Genomic DNA, 26,492 nt, shown 5'->3' with positions numbered 1-26,492 from the left:
GCGAAGGAAAAACATTTCTATTTTTAGTTCGTCGTTGTCGTGTAGACGTACCCTTAACTAACGTTTTCTCACTGGAAATATCAATTTTAGTAATACAAAGCATAATCTCAATGTCCACATATTGGCCAATGTTGACTCATCCCCACAAGACAAAAATCAAAGATCAAATGAAGCTCAGGAAGCGGGATGGAAGCAGTGTGTGATGTGTTTGTGTGTGTGTCAGGTCGTGAAGCCCATCCCTCTGCGAGCCGACGGCACTGAGGCGGGCAGCGACGGGCACAGCTCGTCCTCCTCTCACAGCAGAGGCCATCGCAGCCCTTCTCCTGGACCCTCCTCATCCTCATCCTCCTCCTCCACAAGGACTGCTGGGAAGCCCGATTCTCCTGGTCTGCGCAGGCGGAGAGGCTCCCCAGTGCCTGTGAGTTTGTCACATTTCTATTGTCTTCTGCTGGCATGAATTTTGTTGTTGTATAGATGAGTGTTTTGGGTTCTGCAAGTCTAGTTCACACACAAGTCATCATGGATATAAATGTGCCGGAGATGAACATGCACTGTATTATTGTGAGCACTTAGAAATATAGTGAATAATTCTGGATACCTTGTTACAAATTGTTTAGATTTTTAGAATGCGTTTTTAGAATGCGTTTTTAGAACTTTAGAATGCGTTTTTAGAACTTTAGAATGCGTTTTTAGAACTTTAGAATGCGTTTTTAGAATGCGTTTTTAGAACTTTAGAATGCGTTTTTAGAACGCGTTTTAGAATGCTTCTTTCCATCAACCGGGTAAATTTAACAGCAATGCATGGATGATGCGTAAAAGAGGCATGAACTTTCAATATTTCAGAGTGTCAGATTGCACCCTCTGACCTTAGACCAGTGACTCTTATATTCATAAGTGGCAGATGGGATGGAACGAATGCCAAAGATATGTCACATGAAATAAATCCTGGTATGAGGCTTTCCTCAGTCATTTCAAGTCTAGGTATGATCAAGTTGTTTTTACTAGGTGCCATTTAGGTAATTAGAAATTCTCAAATGGTTATCTACTAAAAGGTGAAGAACCACCATCATGGCTTGGTCAAACTCCAATGACAGTTAAACATATTTTACTGGACTGTGCTGTTTTTTTATGTAAATAGACACTGTTTTTATTCAGAGATATGTTTAACTGATGCATTTACAAAAGTATCACCTGAACGTATTTTATCATCTTTGTCTTGTATTCATCTTTTTGTTAATTGTATGACTTTCATTCACTTTGTTCTTGTCATAAAGATTGCCTTGTTGCTGACATGACATTGGAAATAAATAAATAATAATAATAATGATAATGATATTTTTATGGATTAAATTTAAATGTAAAAATTACAATATTTCTGGGAGTTTGTGACATTTCCATTTATGTGGTCTTAAAAATGTGGTCTGAATGTGTGTTTACAGAGCGGCAGGGTGACGCCCCCCCGCAGAGCTCCCTCCCCTGATGGCTTTTCCCCATATAGTCCCGAGGAGACCAACCGCAGGGTCAACAAGGTCATGAGAGCCCGCCTCTATCTGCTGCAGCAAATAGGACCCAACTCATTCTTGATTGGCGGAGACAGTCCGGACAACAAATTCCGGGTGTTCATTGGTCCACAGGTATGCTATGTCCCTATATCCAACGTTTATAAGTCCTGAACAATGCACTAGTCAAAGAAAAACCCTTAAAGGTTACCAGGCCTCTGACACATCGATTGCCATATCAATAAGTATGATATTGATAAGTTAAAATTATTGCATTATGTGAGAAGAAACGCATAATAGAACTAGAACAGCTAGTAGGAAATTGGTTCCCTGAGACAAATACATATTTCAGTGTCGTCATGCATCAGTACAGTAAAGGGAAAAAAACTGAGATTGTCAACCGTGTTCGTGGAGTCTGAAGTGTGTTGGGACACCACAGGGGAAACCGTGTTTGAACTGCCGTTTTACTATGGTTGGTTTCAGTAAATCAATCTATGGTTTTTTGAAGGGCTTATTAAATATTAGTCGATCAAGATTTTATTAGTCGGTTAGTCACAGAAAACAACTCCACAGGAATTGGCGAAGTGCATTTCAAGATCAAGAATTAGTCTGTGACAGACAGATCGTTAACGGCGGGTTCTTGTGGTAATTACAGTATGTCGGGCAGTAAATCCAAACGTTTGCCTATCATCCATCAACCTCAAATATGGCTTATCATTTGAAACATGAAAGTAGTAGCAACTTTACATAACTCTATCATTATCCTAGATAAACGTGCACTATTATTAGGTGCGCATCCAAGAGTTTGAGCTGAAGCAGAGTGTGCTTTACTGCATGACATGGAGGCGCCGGCGCAATCACTTGCATTTTTTCCTGATAACAGCGGAAAAAACTTAAAATACTAATTTCAGTCATACAGATAAGAATTATACAATACATTATTCGAAACATAAAGGGTCTACTTTTACTATTTTTTTGGTGCTTTTGTAAAATAATTGGTGAACTTCGAGCACGGCACAAAAATTAACCGAAACTCAGTGTCCACTTGCCTCACAGACATGAGAAATATATCTATAGAAAGCTTGAAATGTCTACAAATACTCTCTGCTTATGTAATCCGCATGAAAGGTGCATTTCTCTCTAAAGGTGTGTCCACTTTACTGCGGAGATGAGAGTCAGCATCGTCAACTTCATCTTTGCAGCGACACTGACTCAGAAAACACTAGTTTATTAATAAACAATTAAAATGTCTCCTTGCTATTTTTTCCAACACGTTTATAATCATTACTTTTGCCGATGCTTTGCGGCGAGCTTTATGTGTGCGCTTGAGTGCGGAATAAGTAATTAAATTAAATTAATATAAACATGAACGGCTACTAGTCGACTAGAAAAATCTTTAGTCGGGGGAAGCCCTGGTATTTATGAAAATTGGTAGCCTAAAGATTTTTTAAAATATGGTTCTGTTTCCTCACTGCCTAATATAGTATATTAATGTTGCTTACATTAATATTTAGTTATTCCTCATAATATGATTCCCCTTGTGTTGTGTGTGTGATCAGACCTGTAGCTGTGCACGAGGGACGTTCTGCATCCACGTGCTCTTCGTGATGCTCCGGGTCTTCCAGCTGGAGCCGTCAGACCCCCTGCTGTGGCGCAAGACCCTCAAGAACTTCGAGGTGAGGTGACCGTGATCCAGCCAGAGCTCTGGGCCTGTCCTCACGCTCAGAGAATCACTCATGCTTTGCTTTCATTCAGGTGGAGAGCTTGTTTCAGAAGTACCACAATCGGCGCAGCTCACGCATCAAAGCTCCCTCACGCAGCACCATCCAGAAGTTTGTGTCCCGCATGTCCAACTCACACACGTCATGCACCTCCAGCGCCTCCCCATCCAGCAACGAGAGCAGGTCGGTAGAGCTCGAGAGGCTCTTATCCTGTTGAACTGTGTGATGTTACTGTGACTGTGTATCTTGTTTTACTTGCTCTTTTTAAAGAGGTCCTATCATTCATGGTGTAGGGCTGTCACTGTATTTTAACATTTTAATTGCAACAATCATCTTCTACCTCTTAAAACTGAGCCTGTGTGTCTACTGTTGTGAGCAGTATGAAGGATGAGGAGGAGCAGATGTGTCCCATCTGTCTGCTGGACATGCTGGATGAGGAGAGTCTGACGGTGTGTGAAGAGGGCTGCCGAAACAAGCTCCACCATCACTGCATGTCCATATGTAAGTACCAAGAGAAATATCAGTGGTCGTATCCCACATCACCTACTGTGATATTTGGAGTAGTCACAGGAACTAGAATGGACTTCTGAATCTGGCCACATCACAGGAGGGAGACTTCGAGAGCCTTTCTATGCGTACTTTTACAGTATTAGCTCAGAACGCTTCAGGCCTGGTCCGGAGTGAGCGTGTTTAAGCCTTCTCTGCCCATTTCTTTCAGCTACACTAATGCTCTAGACATTAACCAGGCATTAAGGTGCACACATTTGATTGCATCTTCTCCAAATCTATGTCTGCTAATAAAGACAGTAGCTAGTACGTTTACATGGACACCTTTTTTTCAATCGGAATGAATCCGAATGTAATGTTTTACATGAACACTAAATAAAGCAGTCGGGTTGATGTGCGCATTTATACGTCACAAGCTTCAGGTTTCCGATGTTTGCGCATACGAACCATTCTGATATTCTTTGTTTTAAAGAGCAGACATAACATTTATCCTTTCGGGTTCTAATTAGGAGACGACGAGCACATGAACCGGTGTGTCGTGCTGCTTATATTAATCAAACCCTTTAAAACGGCCCTTCCCGCAGCTAAAACATCAGTCTGTGGATGAGTCCGAAACAAGGACTGATGGGACGTTATGGTGCTTCACTTCACAGATGATGAGTTGAACGAGAATTGTAGAATGACGGGACACTCATTACGTCCTTACACATGAGCAGTACTTTCCAGTTTCAATCAGATCAAGTGTTTACATGTGCTCTCGATCGGATTAGGAAAGCTTTAAATCACCCCTTATAATCCGAATGAAATTTTAATCGGATTTGGCCGATTCATTCCGATTGACGTGGTAATAATGTGTTTTTATTTTTATATTATTTTATTCCCACTGTGCTTCTAGTCCGATTACAAACAGATTATTAGGTTCCATGTAAACAAAGGATATTGCTAGGGCAGTAAATATTAAGATAGTGTCAAGAATAAAGGCTTTGGAAGATCTTTTAAGTGTTGTTTCGCAAATGTTAAATGTTCATTCATTGTCTCTATTACAGAGCTCTTTAAATGATCTCCCCTTGTGCAAAAACAGCCAAAAACTCAACAACCAGAGATTGTTGCATAAAAATGCTGAAGGAATTAAAAAAGAAGTCATGTATGGACACCCCCTTAGGGATATTTGAATTACCAAATGTAGCCAATTGGGTAATGCAGTAAATTGGCACAATATTGCACAAATCTGTCATAATACTTATAAAAGACAGATTATATGTAATAACATGAGGATTCCTCGCAGGAGATGATTTGAAGTCTGACTAGTTGTTTGTTGAACGAGCATCCTAGCCCTATATCCCCTGACAGCCTTCATGTAATGATGAGTTATGTGAACATCTCTTGTGCCCTGTTTGTGTTTCAGGGGCCGAGGAGTGCCGGAGAAATCAGGACACGTTAATCTGCCCTCTGTGCAGAGCCAAGTGGAAGTCTCATGATTTTTACAGGTAAAGATTTAAAAGCGTGATCGAAGCTTAGAGAATTCAGCCGTTCATGTTTAAAGTGAAGCTAGAGGCTTCAGTTACAGATGTTTATGAGAATAAGTTCCCTACATCAGGGATATGTTCATGACCCATAGACTGATATGAGATCATGTGGAGGTCAGGGTGGGCAGATGTCGAACTCCTCTCTGGTGGTTAGGTGAGCGAGACAGCCCGGCACCAGCCATGTTTGTGTGTGTCTGCCCGGGATTGACATGCTAGCGGCTAGTCGGTTTTTGGTGTTTTCTAGCTTCCCGCAAATCATCCAGAGATTCGTCCCACACACAATGATGCCCGAAACCAAACCCTGCTGTTTCTTCTTTAGGAAACTGCAATTATTCTAATTTCATGAAGTAAATCCCCTCCATTTGTCTTGGCTGACTGTGAGATGGCATGACTGTTGAGAGGTTGGCACATTCAGACAGTCAGTGCATTATGGTCTTGCCATCTCAGCTTATGAGAACACAAACCACGGGTTCGGTTTGTTGCCTTTTGTGATGTTTTTCTGAGCTATTAGACATTAAACATGCATGCGTTGTGTCGTGTTATGAGACACAGTGGCAGCCATTAGTATAAACTGTCTTCTAGAGTCAGTCAGAAATCATTCTGATATGATTTGGTGCTCAAGAAACATTAATGATTATAATCAATGTTAGAAAAAAAAGTTGCGTTGCTTTTTTTGCTTGCTTTTTTTTATGCCGTTAATTTTTTTTTTTTTTTTAAATAGAATTTTTCAATTTAATTGAAATAGAAACGGTCAATTTTGATCAATTTTATGCATCCTTTCTTAATAAATGTTTAGTTAAAAATCACACTGTTTTGAACAGTAGTGTACAGTGGATGTTGCCTTAAAGAGCTGTGCCTTTGTGTTTGTGTGTGTAGTTTTGAAGCCTCATCTACAGTGGAAAGCACAACAAACCACTCCCAGAGTCAAACCACCGCAGCTTCTTCCTCCTCGTCTTCATCTCTTCAGGCCGAGAGCTCCAGAACGGGGCAGGAGGGCGACTTCTCTCTTCCACAGTACGGAGTGCAGCACATCCCGCAGACTTACACCGAGCTCGCCGAACCCTGGATCAAGGTGCCGTACACACACACACACACACACACACACACACAAAAGATCCTGCATCAGGTCTTCAGACCAAACTCATTAAAGTGACCATTCATGAACAAAAAGAACATATGTAACCTATATATAAGAATATATAAGACCCAGTAGTTCACCCAGAAATAAAAACCCTGTCATCATTTACTCAACCTCAAGTTGTTCCAAACCTGTATGACTTTCTTTCTTCTATGGAACACAAAAGAAGATATTTTGAAGAATGTTGGAAAATTATGACAGGGTTTTTGGCTGGACTACGCCTTTAAAAACGTGCAGAACAGAATAGATTTTATTATACAATACAATACAATATTTATTTATAAAGCACATTTAAAAACAACCAAGGCTGACCAAAGTGCTGTACAGAACAGAAGGGGAAAAATAATAATAATAAAAAATAATAATAAAACAACCAATAAGGTAACACAAAACAATAAATAAGCAATAATCGTATCTGAGTCAAGGAGTATTAAAAGCCAAAGAAAATAAATAAGTCTTTAAAGAAGATTTGAAGGTGGAAACAGAGGGAGTTAATCTAATGTAGAGAGGTAGACTGTTCCAATGTTTTGGGCCTGCAGTCGCAAAAGCGCAATCGCCTCGTTTTTTAAGTCTGGATCTGGGCACAATGAGTAGACGGTGATCACTGGATCTCAGAGTTCGAGAAGGAGTGTACGGACAAAGTAGATCGGTCAGGTACTGAGGGGCCAATTTGTTCGGGCTTTATAAACAGATAATACAATTTTAAAATCAATTCTGAATTTTACAGGTAGCCAGTGCAGTTTGGATAAGAATAGGGGTGATCGACTCATTCTTGCGCATTATAGGGCATCAATATCATAAAAATAATTGTTGGCTGCCAGTATTGGCAAAACTCACTATATTTTAGGGAATCTCACATAAACTGACATATTTTCCATCTAAATTCTCATTACTGTAATGCAATGGCAAAAAAAAAAAAAGATTTAAATGCAGTCGTAAGAATGACAGTGTTACCAAACATTTCTATTTCAATTAAATGTGGTTCTTTTGCATGGTAGCATTTTTCTTTTATCATTTAATTTGTAACAATAAGATGCAACAATGTACGAAATCTTTCAATTGTTTCTATTTTATTTATTTTTCAAAATTGCAGTGAAAAACGTGACCCTGCTGATTCCTAATGTTATATTATCTGACGCTGACGGTCTGTTGTGTGTGTTCTCGCGCTCCCTCAGGTGTTTGGTCTGGAGCTGGTTGGCTGTCTCTTTTCCCGTAACTGGAACATCAGGGAGATGGCCCTCCGGCGGCTGTCACATGACGTGAGCGGGGCGCTCCTGCTGGCCAACGGGGAGCACTCATTGGCCGGGGCGGGGCTGGGCACGGTGACCGGAGAGGTGGTGGTGGAGTCGTGCTGTAGTGTGCTCTCCATGGTCTGCGCCGACCCCGTCTACAAGGTCTATGTGGCAGCACTGGTGAGAGGCTTTATAACACTCACGCTTGCCACTGATACAGTATCTGAACATATAGAGTTAGCACACTGAATAAACACGCAGAACAACATCACTTCAGTAATACTGTCAGTCGTATATTATCTGTTAGACATGACGGTAACACTTTACAATAAGGTTCATTAGTTAACATGAACTAAGAATGAACAATAGTTCTTCAGCATTTATTAATCTTAGTTAGTTCATGTTAGTTAATACATTAATGTTAACTAATGAACCTTATTGTAAAGTGACATGACAATGACATGACAATGACATGACAACATGACAATGAATAATTGCTTCAGTCGAACAGACTGCACAGGTTAACAGTGGTTCCCAAACTCTTTCCACATGAACCCACATAAAGACACGCTCAGACAAAACATTGCTTGCACAATCCTATAGGATTTGAAACATTGTAAATGACACAGAACTAAACTTCTGCAGGCTTCTCTCTGTGTTCGTGATGAATCTAATGTTTTCAGGCCCAGACACAACACACTGTGGTCTCTCTTCATTACCCACCGCTGCTCTGGTGAACCTGAGAGCCATGCCTCGTCTCTTGTCTTCACTGGACGTGACAAAGCGAGCGTTGCAATAAGCATTACTATAAGTCCAGTACTATATTCCTGCAGTACCGGAGGGGCATGAGTTTACTCTCGGGGATTTGTCGTGTTGTGTCGCGCCGCGTCCAGTGTAGACAGCATCACTGATTATAATGAGTTCTGTCTGTTTTTGTTGCGCTGCTCGCGTCTGGTGTAGACAGTGTTTCGGCAGCTGTGACATTCAAAGTAAATTCATCGTCTGCTTTGTTTACCTGCCACTGTCTACCAGTGGCAATAAGCAGGATAATTCCGCAGTGGGGTCTTGTATAACCCTGAAGAGTAATCTTTTGCATAACGATCTGCTGACTGTACACGTGTTATAACTCCAGGTCACGCCGCCTCAGTTTGGTAACCACTGGGTTACATCCATGTTTCTGTGAAGCAAAGGTCTTTATTATTCGAACACTCCAGCCCTAATTATGTCCATGCAGAATGGTGAAGTGCCGTCACATGTGAGCTTACTCGACCACTGTTTCACATGCCTGACCCACTGCTATTATCATGTGACCACTTCACTTGTCGTGTTGACAGCGTGTGACGCTTCTGTGAAGATCACATGAACGAGAGAGATTGTGGCACAGCAGAAGGAAGTTGCACAATCCTGCATGAACCAAGAGCTCCTACAGTCATCAGGGCTGGTTAAACCCCAGGATTGGCTCATCGTTTTGGCTTGGTGGCCTTTGCTCTTTTCATTTAGCTTCATTAACACCACAACTCAGGACAAAGGAGAATGTTCACATGACCTGGTTAGAACGGGTGACTGAGCCACATTGAGGAAGATGTGATCACTTTGGCTGGTTTCAGTGTCCTCCATCATACCACGGGTACGTCCAAATTGTGGATGATGTGTGATTGTCGCAACAAATCAAGTTCTTTGAAGAATCCCAGGTCACAAAAAATTCCAAGTTTGCCCATTGGTCTCTGTCCATCATCATGGCTCCTCCTACTCATCCCCATACACACTGATTGGCTTCATCACTGTCTCCTCTCCACCAGTAAGCCGGTGTGTGGTGTGTGTGTGTGTTCTGGCTGCCATTGAGTGTTTTGAGTGCTGGGTAAAGTGCTATGTGACGAATTATTATTATAAGTTAGTGTTCCTTTAAATAGGCCTATGTCACACTTCCTGCTTCCGGAACGCGGAGTAGGGATTCAGAACTTCCGGTCAACAGTATTTCTCGATAAGGATTTAGATTATCAGCCGAAGGGTTTTTGCTCCTGTAGAAGCTATAAGTTCGTATGAAATCAACCTCGTTTTAAGAAAAACATGTTTTATCCGCGATCTAATGGAAAAAAAACTACACTACCCACAATCCTAAGCGTAGCAGCAACGTCTGCTGATTGGTCCAACTCGCTGTTACCATAGAAACATTTACCTTACTGGCGAACGGCTAGAGCTATAACAACAATGGCAGGCTACACCCGAACTTGTACCCTTTCCTCAGTTGTGACGTTTCCACTTAAGAGTTTTCATTTACCATCCGAACCACATCGTCATATGTGACTTCAGGCAGGTTGCGGAGAGATTTGATCCAGCGGTATCTATCGGACTCCGCCATTGTAAAAAGCTAACCGAAAGAGCCGTATCCCTACTAAAAGACGTACTTCCGGTCTTCAATTTTTTCGTGACATAGGCCTATAGAAAACATTGACTCTTTTCACATAGCACTTGCACAAATACTCATTCCCTAATTTTAAATTGCAAGCAAAGTGATGCAATAACACCAGAAAAATGCAATAATACCAGTAATATCTCCCAGCCCTTCACCTATAGACTGTTCTCGCAGTAAAACTGTCAAAAATCCCAAGAAATAAAACAGAAATGGCGTAAAATACCGTTTCATGGCCCTTAATGCGTTTTACTTGCCATTGGCTGGTGTGCAAAAACCTCATCATTGAATACAATGTCTAGATATTTCTTTTCCTCTTGTCAACTTTGATCTGAGGTTATCTGAACCGGGCCAGAGTGCTAAAGTGCAACACACCACGCTGGCTAGTTTTAAAGTTCACTTCAAACCAGGAAGTCTGGAAGCAGCAGGGATCCTCAGACTGGAGCTGGGAAAGAAAGGTTTATTTTTTCTTTCTTTCATAACCTATTTTTCCTCCTTAAAAACAACAAACAAACCAACAAAAAAAAAACAATAGCTCTTGCTGCTTGGACTTGGTGTCTTTCCCTCAGGCTCTGTGCTCCAGTGAGCCGCCTTTATGAAAACAACAAGCGTTTTGTCCGTTCGGGGTTTTCCAGCAGTTTTCCTATATTCTTCGAACACGCACCAGAAAAGAGGGCTGTCTCTATGAGCTAAAAATACTACAGACAAAAGCTTTCAGGACGTTACCTTGTGTTAGACTGCTCTGTAAGCACTGCAGTTGTGTAGCGCTTTGGCTGATCTGGAGTCTGCTTGTGAACTAAATGTGGCGAGTTCAAATGTCATAACGTTTCACTATTTATACTTGACGTGGAGTTATTTTTTGCATGCAGAGGAGCATTATTTGATCCTTTTAGTGTGTGTGTGTAGGCGGGTGAATGTGTGTTTGTGCTCGGGAGGGGTGTGTATGCTGTGTTAATCAATGCTGGGCCGCGCTCCAGTGCACTGTGCTATCAGTCACCACTTCCCAGCTCTCTCTGGGAGTCAGGGTCAGGGTGAACTCTTTCTCACACACACACACACACACACACACACACACACACACACACACACACACAGTGTAGCACTGTTAATGTACTGTAGTCAAGCCGATCACAGGACTGTTCAGACCTCAGGGAGAATACGCTGGTAATGCAAATAATTAATGAACTGCAACTAATCACATACTTGTGTTTGTGTATAAAGGCTTTTAAAATAAAAATGCGTATCAACTTTTAAAATGGAGGAGAAAAGGCGTCTTGTTTCTTTTGTTGTTGACGTCAGAGCCAATCAAACTCGGTCACTGTGTAGACGCTGGCTGTGTTCGGCAGATGCCAACATGGACATGTTCAAATTCAAGACACTTTTAAACGCAACACACACACAAACAAACAAACAAATAAGAATAAGTGAATCCACATTTAAATGTTAGCATTTTTACTTTTGGACAGTATTGGACAGGTACTATATTTGGCCATCACATGATGCCCAGTGTTGGGATGCCTTATTTTGTGATATTTATGATAAAAATTGTGATTCTGATTGAAAATTTATTTTTTGATGTTGTTGTTTTAAAATAATATAATCTCTTTTTGCTTTGCTTGTTTGTAGCACAATTTGACCAAAAATGTTGTAATTGTATGTCAGTATGGCAATAATAATATATGAATAATATTATTTTTTGGGGATATTTTATTTAATTTTATCAATCAATAAATTCCTCTTGAAACAAATTTTGTTGTATTATTTTAATTTAATACTGTGAAGCTGCTTTGATACGATCTGTATTGTGAAAAGCGCTATAAAAAATAAATAAAATATATATTTTAAAATTAATTATTTTTGTTAGTTACTATTACTAAATGTAGTTCTTACATTCCTTATTTTATTATTATTATTATCATCACCTAAGTATATTAAACAAAATAAAAATAGTACTATTATAATTTCACTGTAAAGTAAAAAAAACGAATATTTAAGATAAATAAAACAATTATTTTATAGTACAACTAAATTTCCAATATTAATATTTATTGCCGTCTTAATTTCTTCATTTTTAAATGTTAAACAATCATGCTTTTATTTGAGGAATGGTCTTAAAGCTTTTCTTTGGTGACAACACGCACTTTCAGGCCAGGTTTCACAGACAGGGTTTAGATTAAGCCAGGATTAGGTCTTAGTTCATTTAGGACATTTAAGAAAAAAACATTACTGGTGTGAATCTTGAGACAAAACAATGGCACTGACATATTTTAAGATATGCTTTCAGTTAAAACAGCTCAAACATGCATTTTAGTCCAGGTCTAGACTTAAGCCTTGACTCTGAACCCGGGGGTAAATATTTAAATGAATCGTGCATCCCTGAGTGTCCTGAACCACACTGTCTTGTGCTCAACACAGGACTAGAGAATCCACAACACAAGCCACAGTCCTGAATTTGGCAACATCGTTTGTGATCTGTATTAACAGTTGATCTTTGCGCTGTGTTTCAGAAAACCCTGCGAGCGATGCTTGTCTACACCCCCTGTCACTCTGTGTCAGAGCGGACTCGCCTACAGCAGCTGCTGCGGCCCGTGGTGGAAACCATACTGGTCAAGTGTGCAGACGCTAACAGGTACCACTCGCTGAAGAGCACCTCTGATTGGGTCCTACCGTCCTAGTCGTCATGCGTAGTGGATAAATGAGTTGCCTGGGTGTAATTGACCTGATCCAGGATTCCTCCATTATTTAAAGCTAGCCAAAAGGGGAATGATCACAATCAGAAGATCTGGTATACATCAAATCATTTCTAGGCTGTCGTGAAGTTAACAGGCTATCGCCACCTAGTGGACGGGTGCTGTAGGCACAGACAAATTATTGCTGATGATATTGTCATTTTGTTTCAAAGAGTTGTCAGTATGAAATCAAATGTTACTGTTACTCCACCACGACTCCCTGCTCTTACTGTGAATGATTCATTGGTGCATGTTATTTTAAAGTAAACAATTTTTCATCAGAATCTAGTAACTGAAAGCTTTTCACTGACGTCCTCTTTTCCCCATCCAATCAATTCTTGATGTATAATCACGTGTTTAGTATCCCTTTTGAGTCCTGTTGACTTGAAATGCTCTTTTGAAGTAGGTTTGCTAAGTGTACGTGTTTGTCTTGTTGTGCTCATAGTCGCACCAGTCAGCTGTCCGTGTCCACGCTACTGGAGCTGTGCAAAGGTCAAATGGGGGAACTCGCTGTGGGCAGAGAAATCCTCAAAGCAGGTACAAATTTGTAATCAGCAAATCTGTGTAATAATGAAATATCCTGAAGTTGGTTGGTGGTTAATATTCCGTGAACAGCTTCCTATTTCTTATTATTTTAATTGATAGTGCACCCAGAAAGGCAAATTTAGTTTTTGTGGCTGGCAATCTGCAAGAAAAGCATCATAAAAGTAGTCCATTTGACTTTATTAACGATATTCCATGTTGTTTGAAGTTATTTATGTTGTGTCCCAGAAGACACACTATGCACTATGTACTATACACTATGTACTCAACTGTCTAGTGCAGGGGTGCAAAACCCAACCCTGCTCCAACACACATACCTGTAGTTTTCAGATAAGCCTGAAGTGCTTGATAAGGGTTGAAGCTAAAGGCTGCAGGGCTGTGTTTTGCACCCCTGGTCTAGTGTATAAGGTTTAAAAGGTTATGTTGTCAACCATCACTGGAGTCTGATAGCCTCTCTCCATACGCTGTAAAAGGAAAGTTGTGACAGAGTGCAAGAAATGTCAAACATTCTACACTACTTTTTTATTTGTTACGTTTTGACATATTCAGTGTGAACACCCTACTCACACTTTATATTACAAAACCGCATAGAATAGACCATAAATACGAGAATTTGGATGCACTTTTACTTTAGCTTTGTGTGAGGAATAAGAAGCTTACATTATTGACTGATAAACTCACCCTTTTTTTTTTTTTTTTTTTGCTTTTCAATGGAAACATGTTCATCTCTGATTTTCCATTAGGCTCTATTGGTATCGGTGGAGTTGACTATGTCCTGAACTGTATCTTGGGCTCCAAAACGGAGGCCAATAACTGGCAAGCACTGCTGGGTCGTCTGTGTCTGATCGACAGGCTCTTACTGGAGTTTCCTGCTGAATTCTACCCTCATATTGTGTCAGGTGGAGACTGCAACCAGGCCCAAAACCTTGTGGAGAGGTACAGAAATACATGCTAATCTCGCTGAGCTTCTGTTCCCCGTTTATGAACCCTTATAAAAGTTTGCCATTTTTGCAACCCTGGAAACTATTTTAGGGCATGTTTGTATATCATCATTTTCTAGTGATACGATTTTAAAATTATACAGTTAAAAACAAGTACCGGGATTGTAGATTTAACCTAGGATAATATCTTTCATATTCTAGCAGAATGGACATTATAACTCTAATGAATCAGAATCTAAACAAACTGAATCGAGGTCAAAATCAAATCGAATTGGGACATCTGTGTTACCCGTCACTATGTTTACTTTTTTGGGGGCGAGCCACCCAACAGCTGATCAGCCAAATTTAATGTATTTAATTTTATTTATTTTTCTACTCTTGTCTTGAGCAAAATGCTTCTGGGAAGAAGAATTTATTGAGAGTGGTAGTGTAACACAGCAGTTGATTATTTCATGTCTCATCCTTCTTAAAAGTCTTAGCCAAAGGTTCTGTCTGTGCAACCAGACCTTTATATCTGGTAACAGATGACATTGTCTCACTAATTGTATGGCCCATTTGGGTCACACCTTTGCAGACACAGTAACGCCCAAAGTATACTTCGGCGCGCACATGTGCAAGTGACTTGAGCTCTTGAAAGCAAAGTCGTCTGGAGAGTATGCATCCGCCGAACGTGTCTTTCCGTGCTCATGGCCAATGGAGTGTACTTTGAAAAGCTAGCATGCTCAACTGTGTGCGAGACGGAGCGCAATGTGGAAAACGAAGTATACCCGGGCCTTTACTGTTGACTGCATCTCAGACCTCAGTTGTACCAGGGTTGCAAGCAAAGCATCGCTCAATATTCATTCAGTTCTTGATAATCGAAACCGATTTTAAAAGTAAAGGAAAACCAGTTAGCAGCCTTTTTGTGGAAAGTGCTTTCCTGTAGTGGCATGGGTTTTAACTCCATTATTTTGCCTTTGTAGGTACCAGAAGCTGCTGCCTCTTCTAAGTTTTGCGCTGCAGTCCATCGATAACTCTCACTCCATGGTGGGTAAGCTTTCTCGTCGTGTCTTCCTGAGCGCTGCCCGTATGGTAGCTCGTGTGCCTCATGTCTTTGTCAAGCTTCTGGACATGCTCAGCGTCACCAGTTCCACTCACTACGCCCGCATGCGCAGGCGTCTTCTAGCCATCGCTGAGGAGATGGACATCTTGGAAGCCATCCATCTGGGAGTGGACGACCTACAGACCGGTCACAGTTCGCTCTCCAATGCCTTCATCGAGCCCACCGCCCCCCATAACTCCCCGTGTACGACAGAAAGGAACTCGCCCACCCATGGTCTACAGCAGCCGACCGCCAAGGTGCCGCTTTCAGGTCAAGCCAGTTCAACTCCTGTAGATGATATAACAGAGAGACTCTCAAACATCGTCACAAGCCCTGCTGAGTTTCCAAAGCCCCCTATTCAGGCCCGAAACAGACCTAGTCAATGTTTGAACTCCCCCTCATCCAGTCAACCCCCGAGCCTTCCTTCTCTGTCCATGGCCAACGCCACAGCCTTCCCTCCAGAAAACCACAAAGGCCTTCCACAGAGTTTTATTCCCAACAAACTCCCCCAGTCCTCACTGAGTTCCCAGCGCAAGTTGCCAGTGCAGAAGGGATTAAGTGGAGGTGCCTGTAGTGGGAAGGAGCCGGAGAAGCTGCCCTCCCCGGTGTTCACCCAAGCTCGACCGCTTCCCTCGAGTCACATCCACTGGCCCAGACCCTCTCGACCCTCTCCATCTGATGGAGCTAAAGCTTTAAGCCCAGGGACAAAGAGCAACATGAAACTGGACCTTCAGGAGGCCAGGTCCAGAGACGAGGTGTGCTGCAGTGGCGGTTCTGCTCTCATCCCCAGCGAGGACACGGTCTTCACACCAGTCGAGGAGAAATTCCCTGGCATAGACGCTTCAGCTGATCTCAGCTCCAGCATGGAGGACCTGTTGGAGGCCTCCATACCTGCAGCAGACAGCACCGTCACTTTCCAGTCCGAAGTGGCAGTGCTGTCACCGGAGCAGGCCAACACCAATGACGACACCTACAGCGAGGACATGACCAAGAACCAGAAGTGCAAGGAGAAGATGGAGGCTGAGGAAGAGGAGGCGCTGGCTGTGGTCATGGCAATGTCCGAGTCTCAAGATGCCCTGCCTATCATCCCGCAGTTACAGGTGGAGAAAGGAGAGGACGTGATCATTATTCAGGTGGATGTAAGTGCATGGCTATTAACATCATAGTAAACTCTGCTCAAAAATAAAGGCGACTCCTGTACACTGTCAGAAATAACAGCTTGTCACTGGGGAAGTACCCTTAAAAGGACAACTTGGTACCTTATTTACCCCAAAAAGGGTGCATATTAGTAGATAAGGCCCTGTTTAGATCTGGTATTAAGATCCGTTTTGGTCGAGAGAACATGGTGCTTGGTTTGTTTTTCATCTTCAAAACCAAACTTGGATCTTCAGCCGACAAAGTTTAAATCCTGTCTGGCTAGTGCGCTTCCTATAATGTTTACGCATCAGGTCAGTAGCAAAACAAGTAGCATGCAGTCTTTTGTGGATGTTTGAACACATTCGATCGACCACATGAGTGTTTACGCTACGAAAGCAATCCGATCTAAAGCGTTTTCGACTACCTCTGGAAGTGGTCAAAAGTGGAAAAGCTCAAAAGGTTTTAGACCCCGTTTACACCTGTATATAGCGTCGTCCACTTGTGATTCGATCGACCAAACACATCTTAATACCAGAAGTGAACAGGGCCTTAGTGTAGTAATATGTACTATTAAGGTTCCACCATGAAATACAGTATAATAAGGTTAGGTATGCTGGAAATAAGGTACAAAGATGTCCCATTAAGGGCACTGCCCCAGTTACAAGCTGTTGTACCTCTGAAGGTTTTCTGAGAATGTAGAAAGAGATTTGACACCAATAACATCTAGGTTTTAAACCTTGACTTTTTAATCATTCTGCCTTACGCAAGCACTGCTCATGTACAATTTTAAGATCAAAAAGTTTGTTTGGCTTCATTTCTCCCTACCTTTTTTCCTTCTCATGGTCAGACACCAGAGACTCTGCCTGGTCATACCAAAGCAAAGCAGCCATACAGGGAGGGCAAGGAATGGCTAAAAGGGCAACAAATTGGCCTGGGTGCCTTTTCGTCATGTTACCAGGCTCAGGATGTGGACACTGGTACTCTGATGGCTGTCAAACAGGTGAGAATATCTGTAACACACCACCCGATACTTTTGCCTAACACTTTATGGGGGATTTGTGTGTTTGGATTGTTGTAAACGCAAAGTTATGAAACCTATCCGATAATGCTGCGAAATTATGTTGACGGGTCACTTACTCAAGGTTGGGCACCCCTGGGGTATACAAAAGCACTAAATATGGACACGTGGGGGCTGAATATGTTTTGTTTTTGGCAGCTATTACAGAATGCATACAGACACGATGCTTGATTGTGATTTTATTCATCAGGTGACGTATGTGAGGAACACCTCCTCAGAGCAGGAGGAGGTGGTGGAGGCACTGCGAGAGGAAATTCGCATGATGGGTCTTCTTAACCACCCAAACATCATCCGAATGCTTGGGGCAACTTGTGAGAAGAACAACTACAACCTTTTTGTGGAGTGGATGGCAGGTGGGTTGTCCACAAACTTGCAAAGAGTGAAGGTGTGGTCAACTGGTCCAGTATTACTTTCAAACCAAGCAGTTTTTTGTTGGTCAAGATTGGTCAAACTTGAACCTGCTGCGAAATCTGCTCTTGCGCAAAATTCCCATTGGCGTGGAATGTTGAAATGGCTGGATTTTGGCCATGAAAATTTGCTGAACAAAAGTAAATGTAACTGCTCCTTAAATGTAGTGGTCGTATTGGGATTAGAGGATGACACGGGAGTGGATTTTCACTCCTGTCCCGTCCCACTCCCATAGAAAGAAATCTTGTCCCGTCCCACTCCCAGACCAAAATTAAAAAAATAATCCCATCCCATCCCGCTCCTGGTAAATTGACTCCCACTCCCAGACCAAAATAAAAAAAATAATCCCATCCCATCCCGCTCCTGGTAAATAGACTCCCACTCCCATCCCGCTCCTGTTTAAACTGACTCCCGCTCCTATACCGCTCCCATATATTTTTTTCTTCAATTAGTGTTTAGTTAATACATAGAATTTGATTTAATCTGCTCTCCATCCTGTTTTAGACCAGCTCCTGAGCCCCTGTTTCTAGATTTTCTCCAGAAAATGGAAGACAGCCAATAAAAGAAAAACAGTACATAGTTCACACCATGTCTACAATAGTTTCATAAACCCAAACAGCACATAAAGCTGCATTTTACTCATTTATTGTTGAGTAAACAATACATTTATAGTTTTTTTTTTATTACATGTTAACGATTTTCATCAATTATGCTCTTGCATAATGAGTCCATCTTAGTTATATGTTGCTGTGTAGGAACAAAAGTGCATCTACATTTCTGGATTGAGGGTAGAACGCCTCTCCTCTATCAGTCTTCCCGCAACACTGCAATGATGACGCAGTGAATAGTGACAATTCTCTCTGACCAATCAGCAGTCTGTCGTGCTTTCACGTCACATTTTAGTATCGCCTCAGCTCGCTCAGAACCTCGCCGGAGGTGGTACGAAAAAAAGTACCTGGAAGCGGGTACAGGTACAACTTTTACACAGTGGAAAACCAAACAAAGGCGAGTCGAGCCGAGCTGGCGAGCTGGTACTGTGTAGTGGAAAAGTGGAAAACTCCCTCCATCACTGCTCTTTGAATTCCGGCGGGAAGCCGTGACAAAAAGCACTGATGGCTTCTGGGACTGCTGGGTCGTGTAGTTATTTTTTTAATTGCGTTACATTGTAGGCGTATTAAAAGGAAACTACAAAATTCCCGCTCCCGTCTGCTCCCGTTAACCATTTATCCTGTACCGTCCAAATCCCGTGATTAATAGCAAAGATGACTCCCATCCTGCAGGAATCCCACGGGAATCCCGTGACCCGTGGGATTCCCGAAAAAATGTCAGCCTCTAATTGGGATCTCACCAGGGTTGCCAGGTCCCAGAAAAATTTCCAGCCCAAAGACTCAGAACTTGCCCAAAATAATACAGCATTTGCCTGTGTGTACGCTAGACTACATTACAGCATATATGGGACAAACTGAGTTTAATATGGAAAGCTACTTTGATGTCTTAAACATCAAATGCTTGTATTCATGCTTCTAAATGAATCACTGCTTAATGGGACGATTCTGTATTATATATGCCACATTGGCAACCCTAGCTAAGACTTATTATTAATAGCCTAATAATTAATATGCCAAACTCAAACTACCTTAAAATTCCAGTTGTAAGCGAAACTCAAGTAATCCCTCTTTCTGAAGTGACATCAAACCATCTCACCTCTCTTTCAGCGGTCCTTAGTTTGCCAGGTATTCTTTCTGAGGATCAATACACATTAGTAAAAGGATCCATTTTAATTTCTTTGTCTACAAAATTACTTTTTTCCTCGTCCACTGTACATTTACATTTAGTCATTTAGCAGACACCTTTGTCCAAAGCTACTTACAAATGAGGACTAAAGCAAGCGAGTCATCATGAAGAGGCAAAAACTACGCAACAAGTGCTCAAAATACAAAGTTCAGGCGTTGCTAAGTGTAGCATAAGCCAGACAAGGGAGGAAAAGGAAAGATTTTTTTTTTAAGAGGTTAAGTGCTCATGGACGAGATAAGTTCAGCTGTCTTTTGAATGTTGTCAGGGATTCTGCATTCCGGATGAGGGAGATCATTCCACCAGCAAGGACCTGTGAATGAGAATGTTCTGGAGAGTGATTTTGTGGCTCTCTGTGATGGAACCACGAGACGTAGCTCATTGACCGATCGTAGGCTTCTGGTAGGGATGCAGACTCGCAGAAGCGAGTAAAAGTAGGAGGGAGCTGAGCCTGTGATAGATCTGTAAGCAAGCGTCAATGCCTTGATCTTGATGCAAGCAGCGAGTGGTAGCCAGTGCAGAGAGATGAACAGAGGAGTAACGTGGGCCCTTTTGGGCTTGTTGAAGACGAGACGAGCTGCATCATTCTGAATCATTTATAGGGGTTTAATTGCACATGATGGAAGTCCAGTCAGAGGAGCATTGCAGTAATCAAGCCTAGTAATTACCAGGGCCTGGATGAGAAGTTGTGTTGCATGCTCAGTTAGGAAAGGCCTGATCTTCCTGATGTTATGCAGTGCAAACCTGCATGATCGAGCTGTCTTTGTAATGTGGTCTGTGAAGGTCAGCTGGTCATCAAAGATTACTCCAATATTTCTAACTGGCCTTGATGGGGTGATTGAGGATGAATCTAGCTGGATTGTGAAGTCGTGCTGTAGAGATGGATTGGCAGGGAGGACGAGAAGCTCGGTCTTTGCCAGGTTGAGCTGCAGGTGATGTTCCTTCATCCATGCCGAGATGTCCGCCAGACAGCTTGATTTGTGCAGCTACTGTGGGATCATCTGGTTGAAATGAGAGGGAAGAGCTCTGTGTCATCAGCATAGCAATGGTAAGCTAAACCATGTGCCTGTATGATGGGTCCCAGTGAAGTGGTGTAAATTGAGAAGATGAGGGGTCTTAGCACTGAACCCTGAGGAACCCCTGTGATCAGCTGATGTGCTTTGGATATTTCAACTCTCCAGGCAACCCTGAAAGACCTACCTGTGAGATAGGATTCAAATCAGTTAAGTGGAGTTCCTGTGATTCCCAGTGATGAGAGGGTGGACATAAGGATCTGATGATCCACAGTGTCGAAGGCAGCAGACAGATCCAGCAGAATGAGATCTGTGAATGAGAATGAGAATCGCGATTCTCAGGGCTTCTGTGACCTACAGTAATGCAGTCTCGGTTGAATGGACTTGCTTGAAGCCAACTTGGTTGACATCCAGCTGGTTATTCTGAGGCAGGAAAGATGATACTTGGTTGAAAGCAACTCGTTCAAGTGTTTTCGCTATGAATGGTAGAAGAGAGAAAGGTCTGTAACTCTACAAGTGAAGTGTTTAATGTGGGTTTTTTAAGCAGTGGAATTACCCGAGCCTGCGAGTTGAATAGGAGGAGAGAGTTGAATGTCTTGAAGTGTTCGTGTGTTAGAAGTGCTGTTGATCTTGTTGTGGAAATATAAAGATTTCCCAGCATGAACATCAACAGAAAAGGAAGACAGCAGAGATTGATACATACCCAGGTCAAATGGGTCTTTTGATTTTGCGCCATTTCCTCTCCACTGTCCTGAGTTTGGTCCGGTGTTCACGAAGAACATCAGAGAACCAATTTTTACCCCAACTGCATTTTCTAAATAGCCCAATTGTGCGGGAAAACAGCGACCCTGGCAACACTGGATCTCACAATGCATTATTACATTAACAAGAGGCCCTTTTGGCTATTTTCCTCTTTGTAAGTAACAGTTTTCAGAATGACTGTTTTACCAGATCTGTCCTGGTCCATAAAAGTCATACTTGTAACTTTCTGTTTCCTCAGGTGGCTCAGTATCTCATCTCTTAAATAAATATGGCGCGTTTAAGGAGGGCGTGGTCATCAACTACACTGAGCAGCTCCTACGAGGTCTCTCCTACCTCCACGAGAATCAGATCATACACCGCGACATCAAAGGTAAGCTACCAGAGCATGGCTACCGAAATAACTGCTATTGTCTCAAACTGGGAGGAATGGTTTCCAGCGTACTCTTGTGTCCTTTACAGGTTGGTTTGGTGGATAGAGAAGGCAGTGACTTTTTCAGTAAAATATTTTTGTGTGTTATAAGCTCTGTTCCAAACCTAAGCATACCTACAGTATGAGATAGCATCATACTATAGGTGCGCTCCCAACTTTTTTTTCTTTTTTTTCAACTCTGTTGCAGAGCATTGGAGCTCTATTTGTGTAACGTGGGGTTGTTGCCCAGGTGTGGCGTTTAATTTCAGTTCTGCTGCCTTAGATGTTAGCTCTCTACATAGGCAGTAGACAGAAAGGCAGCTCACTAGGTTGTGGAGCAGAGCTTTAGGGTGTGTTCCCATATTTATGGTCTGGTCTCCTTTTAACCTGTGTAGGTGCCAATCTACTAATCGACAGCACGGGCCAGAGGTTGCGGATAGCTGATTTTGGGGCAGCAGCACGTCTGGCTTCAAAAGGCACGGGTGCGGGGGAGTTCCAGGGTCAGCTCCTGGGAACCATTGCCTTCATGGCTCCTGAGGTAAACATTTCAACTTAAAAATACAAAACCTGCCTGTTTACTACATAAAACATGTGTTGAGATTGAAGTGTTCACCCTGAAGTGTTTAAACAGGCCACTGTTTAAAGGATTGGTTCACTTCAGAATTCAAATTTCCTGATAATTTACTCACCCCGTGTCATCCAAGATATTCATGTCTTCAGTTGAAAAGAAATCCAGGATTTTTCTCCATATAGTGACTTCAGTGGGGTCCAACGGTTTGAGGGTCCAAATGTCAGTTTCAGTGTAGCTTCAAAGTCTCGACACGATCCCAGCCAAGTAATAAGAGTCTTATCTGGTCAAACTATCGTCTTTTTCTATAAAAAAAACAAAAACAAAAATTTATATAGTTTTTAACCACAAATGCTGGTCTTGCACTAGCTCTGTGATGCGACACACATTACGTAATCACGTTGAAAGGTCACGTGTGTTCCGGTTCAAAATGTAGGGTAGGGTGAAAAACTCTCTAATTTTCTCCTCCAACTTCAAAATCATCTGACATTGTTGTTTTACCTTTTATTAATGTATTTTTTTTGTAAACATTGTTTGTCTTAGTCTTTTCACATTCGCTTTGTAAACACTAGAGCCGCGTTTCCACCGCAGGAACTTTCCCCAGGAACTAGGAACTTTGGGCTGGTACTCGATGTGTTTACACCGCAGGAACCAGGGTCTAAATGAAGTTCCGGGTAAATATTTCCCCTTCCGATAGTCCCTGCTCATGAGGTAGTACTTTTTCAAAGTTCAGGAACTTTCAGGGGTGGGACTTGTGCGCTGCACAAGCTGATTGGTTGTGTTCACGCCGCATTTTGGTTGGATGATTCCACGCAGCATTTTATTTATTTTTAACCTCCCTTTGTAAAAAATCTATTGCGGTTCGTGTCGTGGCTTCATGCAGTAAGAGTTGTCTGTCAGCAAATATGGAATTTAATAAAAAAAAAACTGGTGGACTGGCGACGAGTTTCAGGCTTTATATGAGTATTTGTGGAAGAGGAAACTTTCTGCGCGTTCGTCCCAGCCATCTCACGGTCAATGTCCGCAATAGCTGATAACATACACATTTTATATCTAACGTTAGCATTACGAGCTACTGAACACGCTTTATCAGTGCTCGTCTCTTTTCTGCCACAGCTTTTATTATTAAGTCATTATGTTTACACATTGTCATCTATTGCAAGGCACTCCAAACCATGTTACAAATTTACTATAACAGGATTGAAATAGCGCTTTGAGGTTTGTAACAAACAACTATTTACAAGACTGTCACTATTTATGATTGATAGACGGGGTTCAGGCTTTTTTTAAGCGTATTTGCGAAAGAGGAATTTTTTTGCGCGTTCGTCCCAGGCATCTCACAATAACTGATAACATACGTTGTCTAATTTTATACGCATACGAGCTTTCTGAACACGCTTTAGTATCAGTGCTCGTCTATTTTGTTTTGTTAATTACCTCGTTAGTAAACCAATACATAACTGCAGCACAGTTTGAATCTCCTCCATACTTATTATAAATGTAGCGCAACCCTTTTATAGTCTATGGGCGCAACTGATTACTGTCCGTCACAGACTGGTTTACCTTCCCGGTACTTTAGACCGCGGTGTAAACGCAGAAAGCAACCGGTCTGGGGCGAAAAAAGTTCCTGGGAAAAAAGTTCCTGGTACAAATTGTTCCGGGTAATTTCGGTGGAAACGCGGCTTAGGTCTGTATTTCCGCCTACGTCACGCGTGACCTTTCAGCGTGATTACGTAATGTGTGGTGCATCGCAGAGGTAGTGCAAGATGAGCATTTGTGGTTAAAAAGGATATAAACGTTTATTTTTTTTAGAAAATGACCAATGGTTTCTCTAGATCAGACCTGTATTCCTCGGCTGGGATCGTGTAGAGCCTTTGAAGTTGCATTGAAACTGCAATTTGGACCTTCAACCCGTTGATAACTGTCCACTATATGGAGAAACATCCTGGAATGTTTTCCTCAAAAACTTTAATTTCTTTTCGACTGAAGAAAGAAAGACATTAATATCTTGGATGACGTGGGGAGAGTAAATTATCAGGAAATTTAAATTCTGAAGTGAACTAATCCTTTAACTTCTGTGTTCCATGAACGTCCATGTGGTATAGCAAGTCAGACACACAATATCAAAACTACTTTTCACAACTTGCATGCAAATAGGACAGTATGTAGCAATGGCAAAGTTTCTTTTGTTTGCGATGTGTATTAAATGCAAACATTACAGCCACAATATGCTTCTGTTTGGGTTTTAAACTGAGGCACACAATACTCACTTTGCTTGGGTCCAATTAATTCAACTACTTAAAGGAGATGTAGAAGTTAGCCTTCTCAGACTCTGCTTAAAGCTTTTGGTTGGAAATTGAGCGACTGAGAGAAAGAGACCTCCCCAGACAAAAGAAAGCTTGTTCATTTTGAAGAGGTTTCAGTAATGAATACCCTGCTGGGAGAGGCAGGGCCAGCTGAACTGCTTCCTAATTAAACAGAGTTTGGCCACACAATAACAACAACGACACAAGGGGTCGGCCTATTGTGGCTTCCACAAAAGAACTGCAATTTACTTTCATTTCAAGTTACTCAGAGATCTAAATCCACTTTGTCCTATTTTCCTGACTGGCCACGCAAGTCTGAACACCACACAGAGAGGTCACCAGACTTGACCACAGTTTTGTGAAAGGACAGTGACATTTAAATGTCCAAAGCTTAGAGAGCAAGTAAAGTTGTGCACCTATGGCGTGGCATGCAGAACACAATACCAACTATTTGTTTACAAAATTATCAAAAACCTGGATTCGCTGCAAAAATAAAACATTTGGATCGTCTCAGGTGACTATTTCTATATCTGACTGGTGTCTTATGTTATTTGTTTTGTTTGGGTCTTTTATTTTAAATGTACTGTTAGTAAGTAAATTCTTTAGCTGGTCAACTTGGAAAACAGTAGTGTCAATTAGTGCATCAGGAACAACATTTTAGAATACAGTGTATATATATATATTGTGGCTATTGTATATAGCCAGAGTACTGAAAATGTGTCAGTCCGCCAATTTGTGGTCCTTTACATGCCTATCCTTATAATGATAAGTGGACTTGGGCTCATTTGAAACCAGATACTTAGGCAGCAAATAATGCACCACAGACACACAGAAGCTGCAGTAGTTCTGAGTCGGGCTGGGAATCTCTCGGCACCTCGCCATTCAGTTTGATTACAACTTCAGAGGCCTGCGATGATCAAACTGTTATCCATGCATCTTTTTTTTCTTCCATCTACAGGATTTTTTTTTTTTCACTGTGTGACTTCATTTTACTTTCAAAGCAAAGTATCTGTAATGGTCCATAATAAATTGACTCCCAATTATGGGTGGGAATCTTTAGGCACCTCACGGTTCGATTCTGATTCTAGGAGTCACAATCCGTTTCCAAAATGATTCTTGATCTATATTTTGTTCTTATTAATTAATTAGTTTACCGATTTAAAATAAAAAAGTTGATAAGCCTAGTATATCTGCTGCTGTCTATCATTGATGTTAATCAAACAACAAAACACATAAAATAACTCACGGCTCTTGACTGAATCACTTTTGTAACTTTAATAAGGATAAATATATATATATTTTGGCAGAGCAGGTAAAAATCAGAACCGGCCTGTCTTGGCTAGTAGGAAAAATCCTTAGTTTTGAGCCGATATATTAAAAGCACTGCTAAATGTGACATTTATTATAATAGGTTTATGTGAAGTTCACTTAAATTAGAAGTTATATATTTTTTAAATATCCATCTCATTGATCTCATTTTCTAAAGATGTTGAAATGTGTCTTGTGACAGACAGGGACAAAATTGTGTGAACGCTGCTGAAGGGCCAGCTGTTTTAGGGCCAGCTGTTTTATGGGTAGAGCGCATTGTTTTATATTTGATGGCAGCTTTATTGAATGGTCTCGGTGTTACTACACTTCTGATTGTGAACTGGTGTGATTTAAGCGTGTGTGTGTGTGTGTGTGTGTGTGTGTG

At 41.6% G+C, this 26,492-nt stretch overlaps 1 protein-coding gene and 1 long non-coding RNA gene across 3 annotated transcripts in view; one reads left to right on the top strand and one right to left on the bottom strand.

Moving 5' to 3' along the window:
- The window catches only part of map3k1 (mitogen-activated protein kinase kinase kinase 1, E3 ubiquitin protein ligase), a 72,120-nt gene that overhangs the window by 41,018 nt on the left and 4,610 nt on the right, over positions 1 to 26,492 (top strand). For both annotated transcript variants that reach the window (XM_082156826.1, XM_082156827.1), the window contains exons 3-18: positions 224 to 418; positions 1,440 to 1,634; positions 3,059 to 3,175; positions 3,255 to 3,403; positions 3,600 to 3,721; positions 5,133 to 5,214; positions 6,130 to 6,325; positions 7,567 to 7,803; positions 12,541 to 12,662; positions 13,208 to 13,299; positions 14,049 to 14,241; positions 15,209 to 16,466; positions 17,312 to 17,464; positions 17,733 to 17,895; positions 21,755 to 21,886; positions 22,321 to 22,463. In XM_082156826.1, coding sequence (XP_082012952.1) covers positions 224 to 418; positions 1,440 to 1,634; positions 3,059 to 3,175; positions 3,255 to 3,403; positions 3,600 to 3,721; positions 5,133 to 5,214; positions 6,130 to 6,325; positions 7,567 to 7,803; positions 12,541 to 12,662; positions 13,208 to 13,299; positions 14,049 to 14,241; positions 15,209 to 16,466; positions 17,312 to 17,464; positions 17,733 to 17,895; positions 21,755 to 21,886; positions 22,321 to 22,463 — 3,549 coding nt within the window. The remainder of the gene's footprint in view (positions 1 to 223; positions 419 to 1,439; positions 1,635 to 3,058; positions 3,176 to 3,254; positions 3,404 to 3,599; positions 3,722 to 5,132; positions 5,215 to 6,129; positions 6,326 to 7,566; positions 7,804 to 12,540; positions 12,663 to 13,207; positions 13,300 to 14,048; positions 14,242 to 15,208; positions 16,467 to 17,311; positions 17,465 to 17,732; positions 17,896 to 21,754; positions 21,887 to 22,320; positions 22,464 to 26,492) is intronic.
- Positions 24,339 to 26,489, bottom strand: LOC309488623. The gene is made up of 2 exons (XR_014202217.1): positions 24,708 to 26,489; positions 24,339 to 24,635 (listed from the first exon to the last, which is right to left on the bottom strand). It is a non-coding gene; the product is annotated as an uncharacterized lncRNA (long non-coding RNA).

The sequence above is a fragment of the Leuciscus leuciscus genome (assembly GCF_965113295.1).
Source record: "Leuciscus leuciscus genome assembly, chromosome: 24".
Classification (NCBI taxonomy): domain Eukaryota; kingdom Metazoa; phylum Chordata; class Actinopteri; order Cypriniformes; family Leuciscidae; genus Leuciscus; species Leuciscus leuciscus.
The sequence above is the reverse complement of the archived record's forward strand: the minus strand, read 5'-3'. Positions and strand labels throughout refer to the sequence as shown.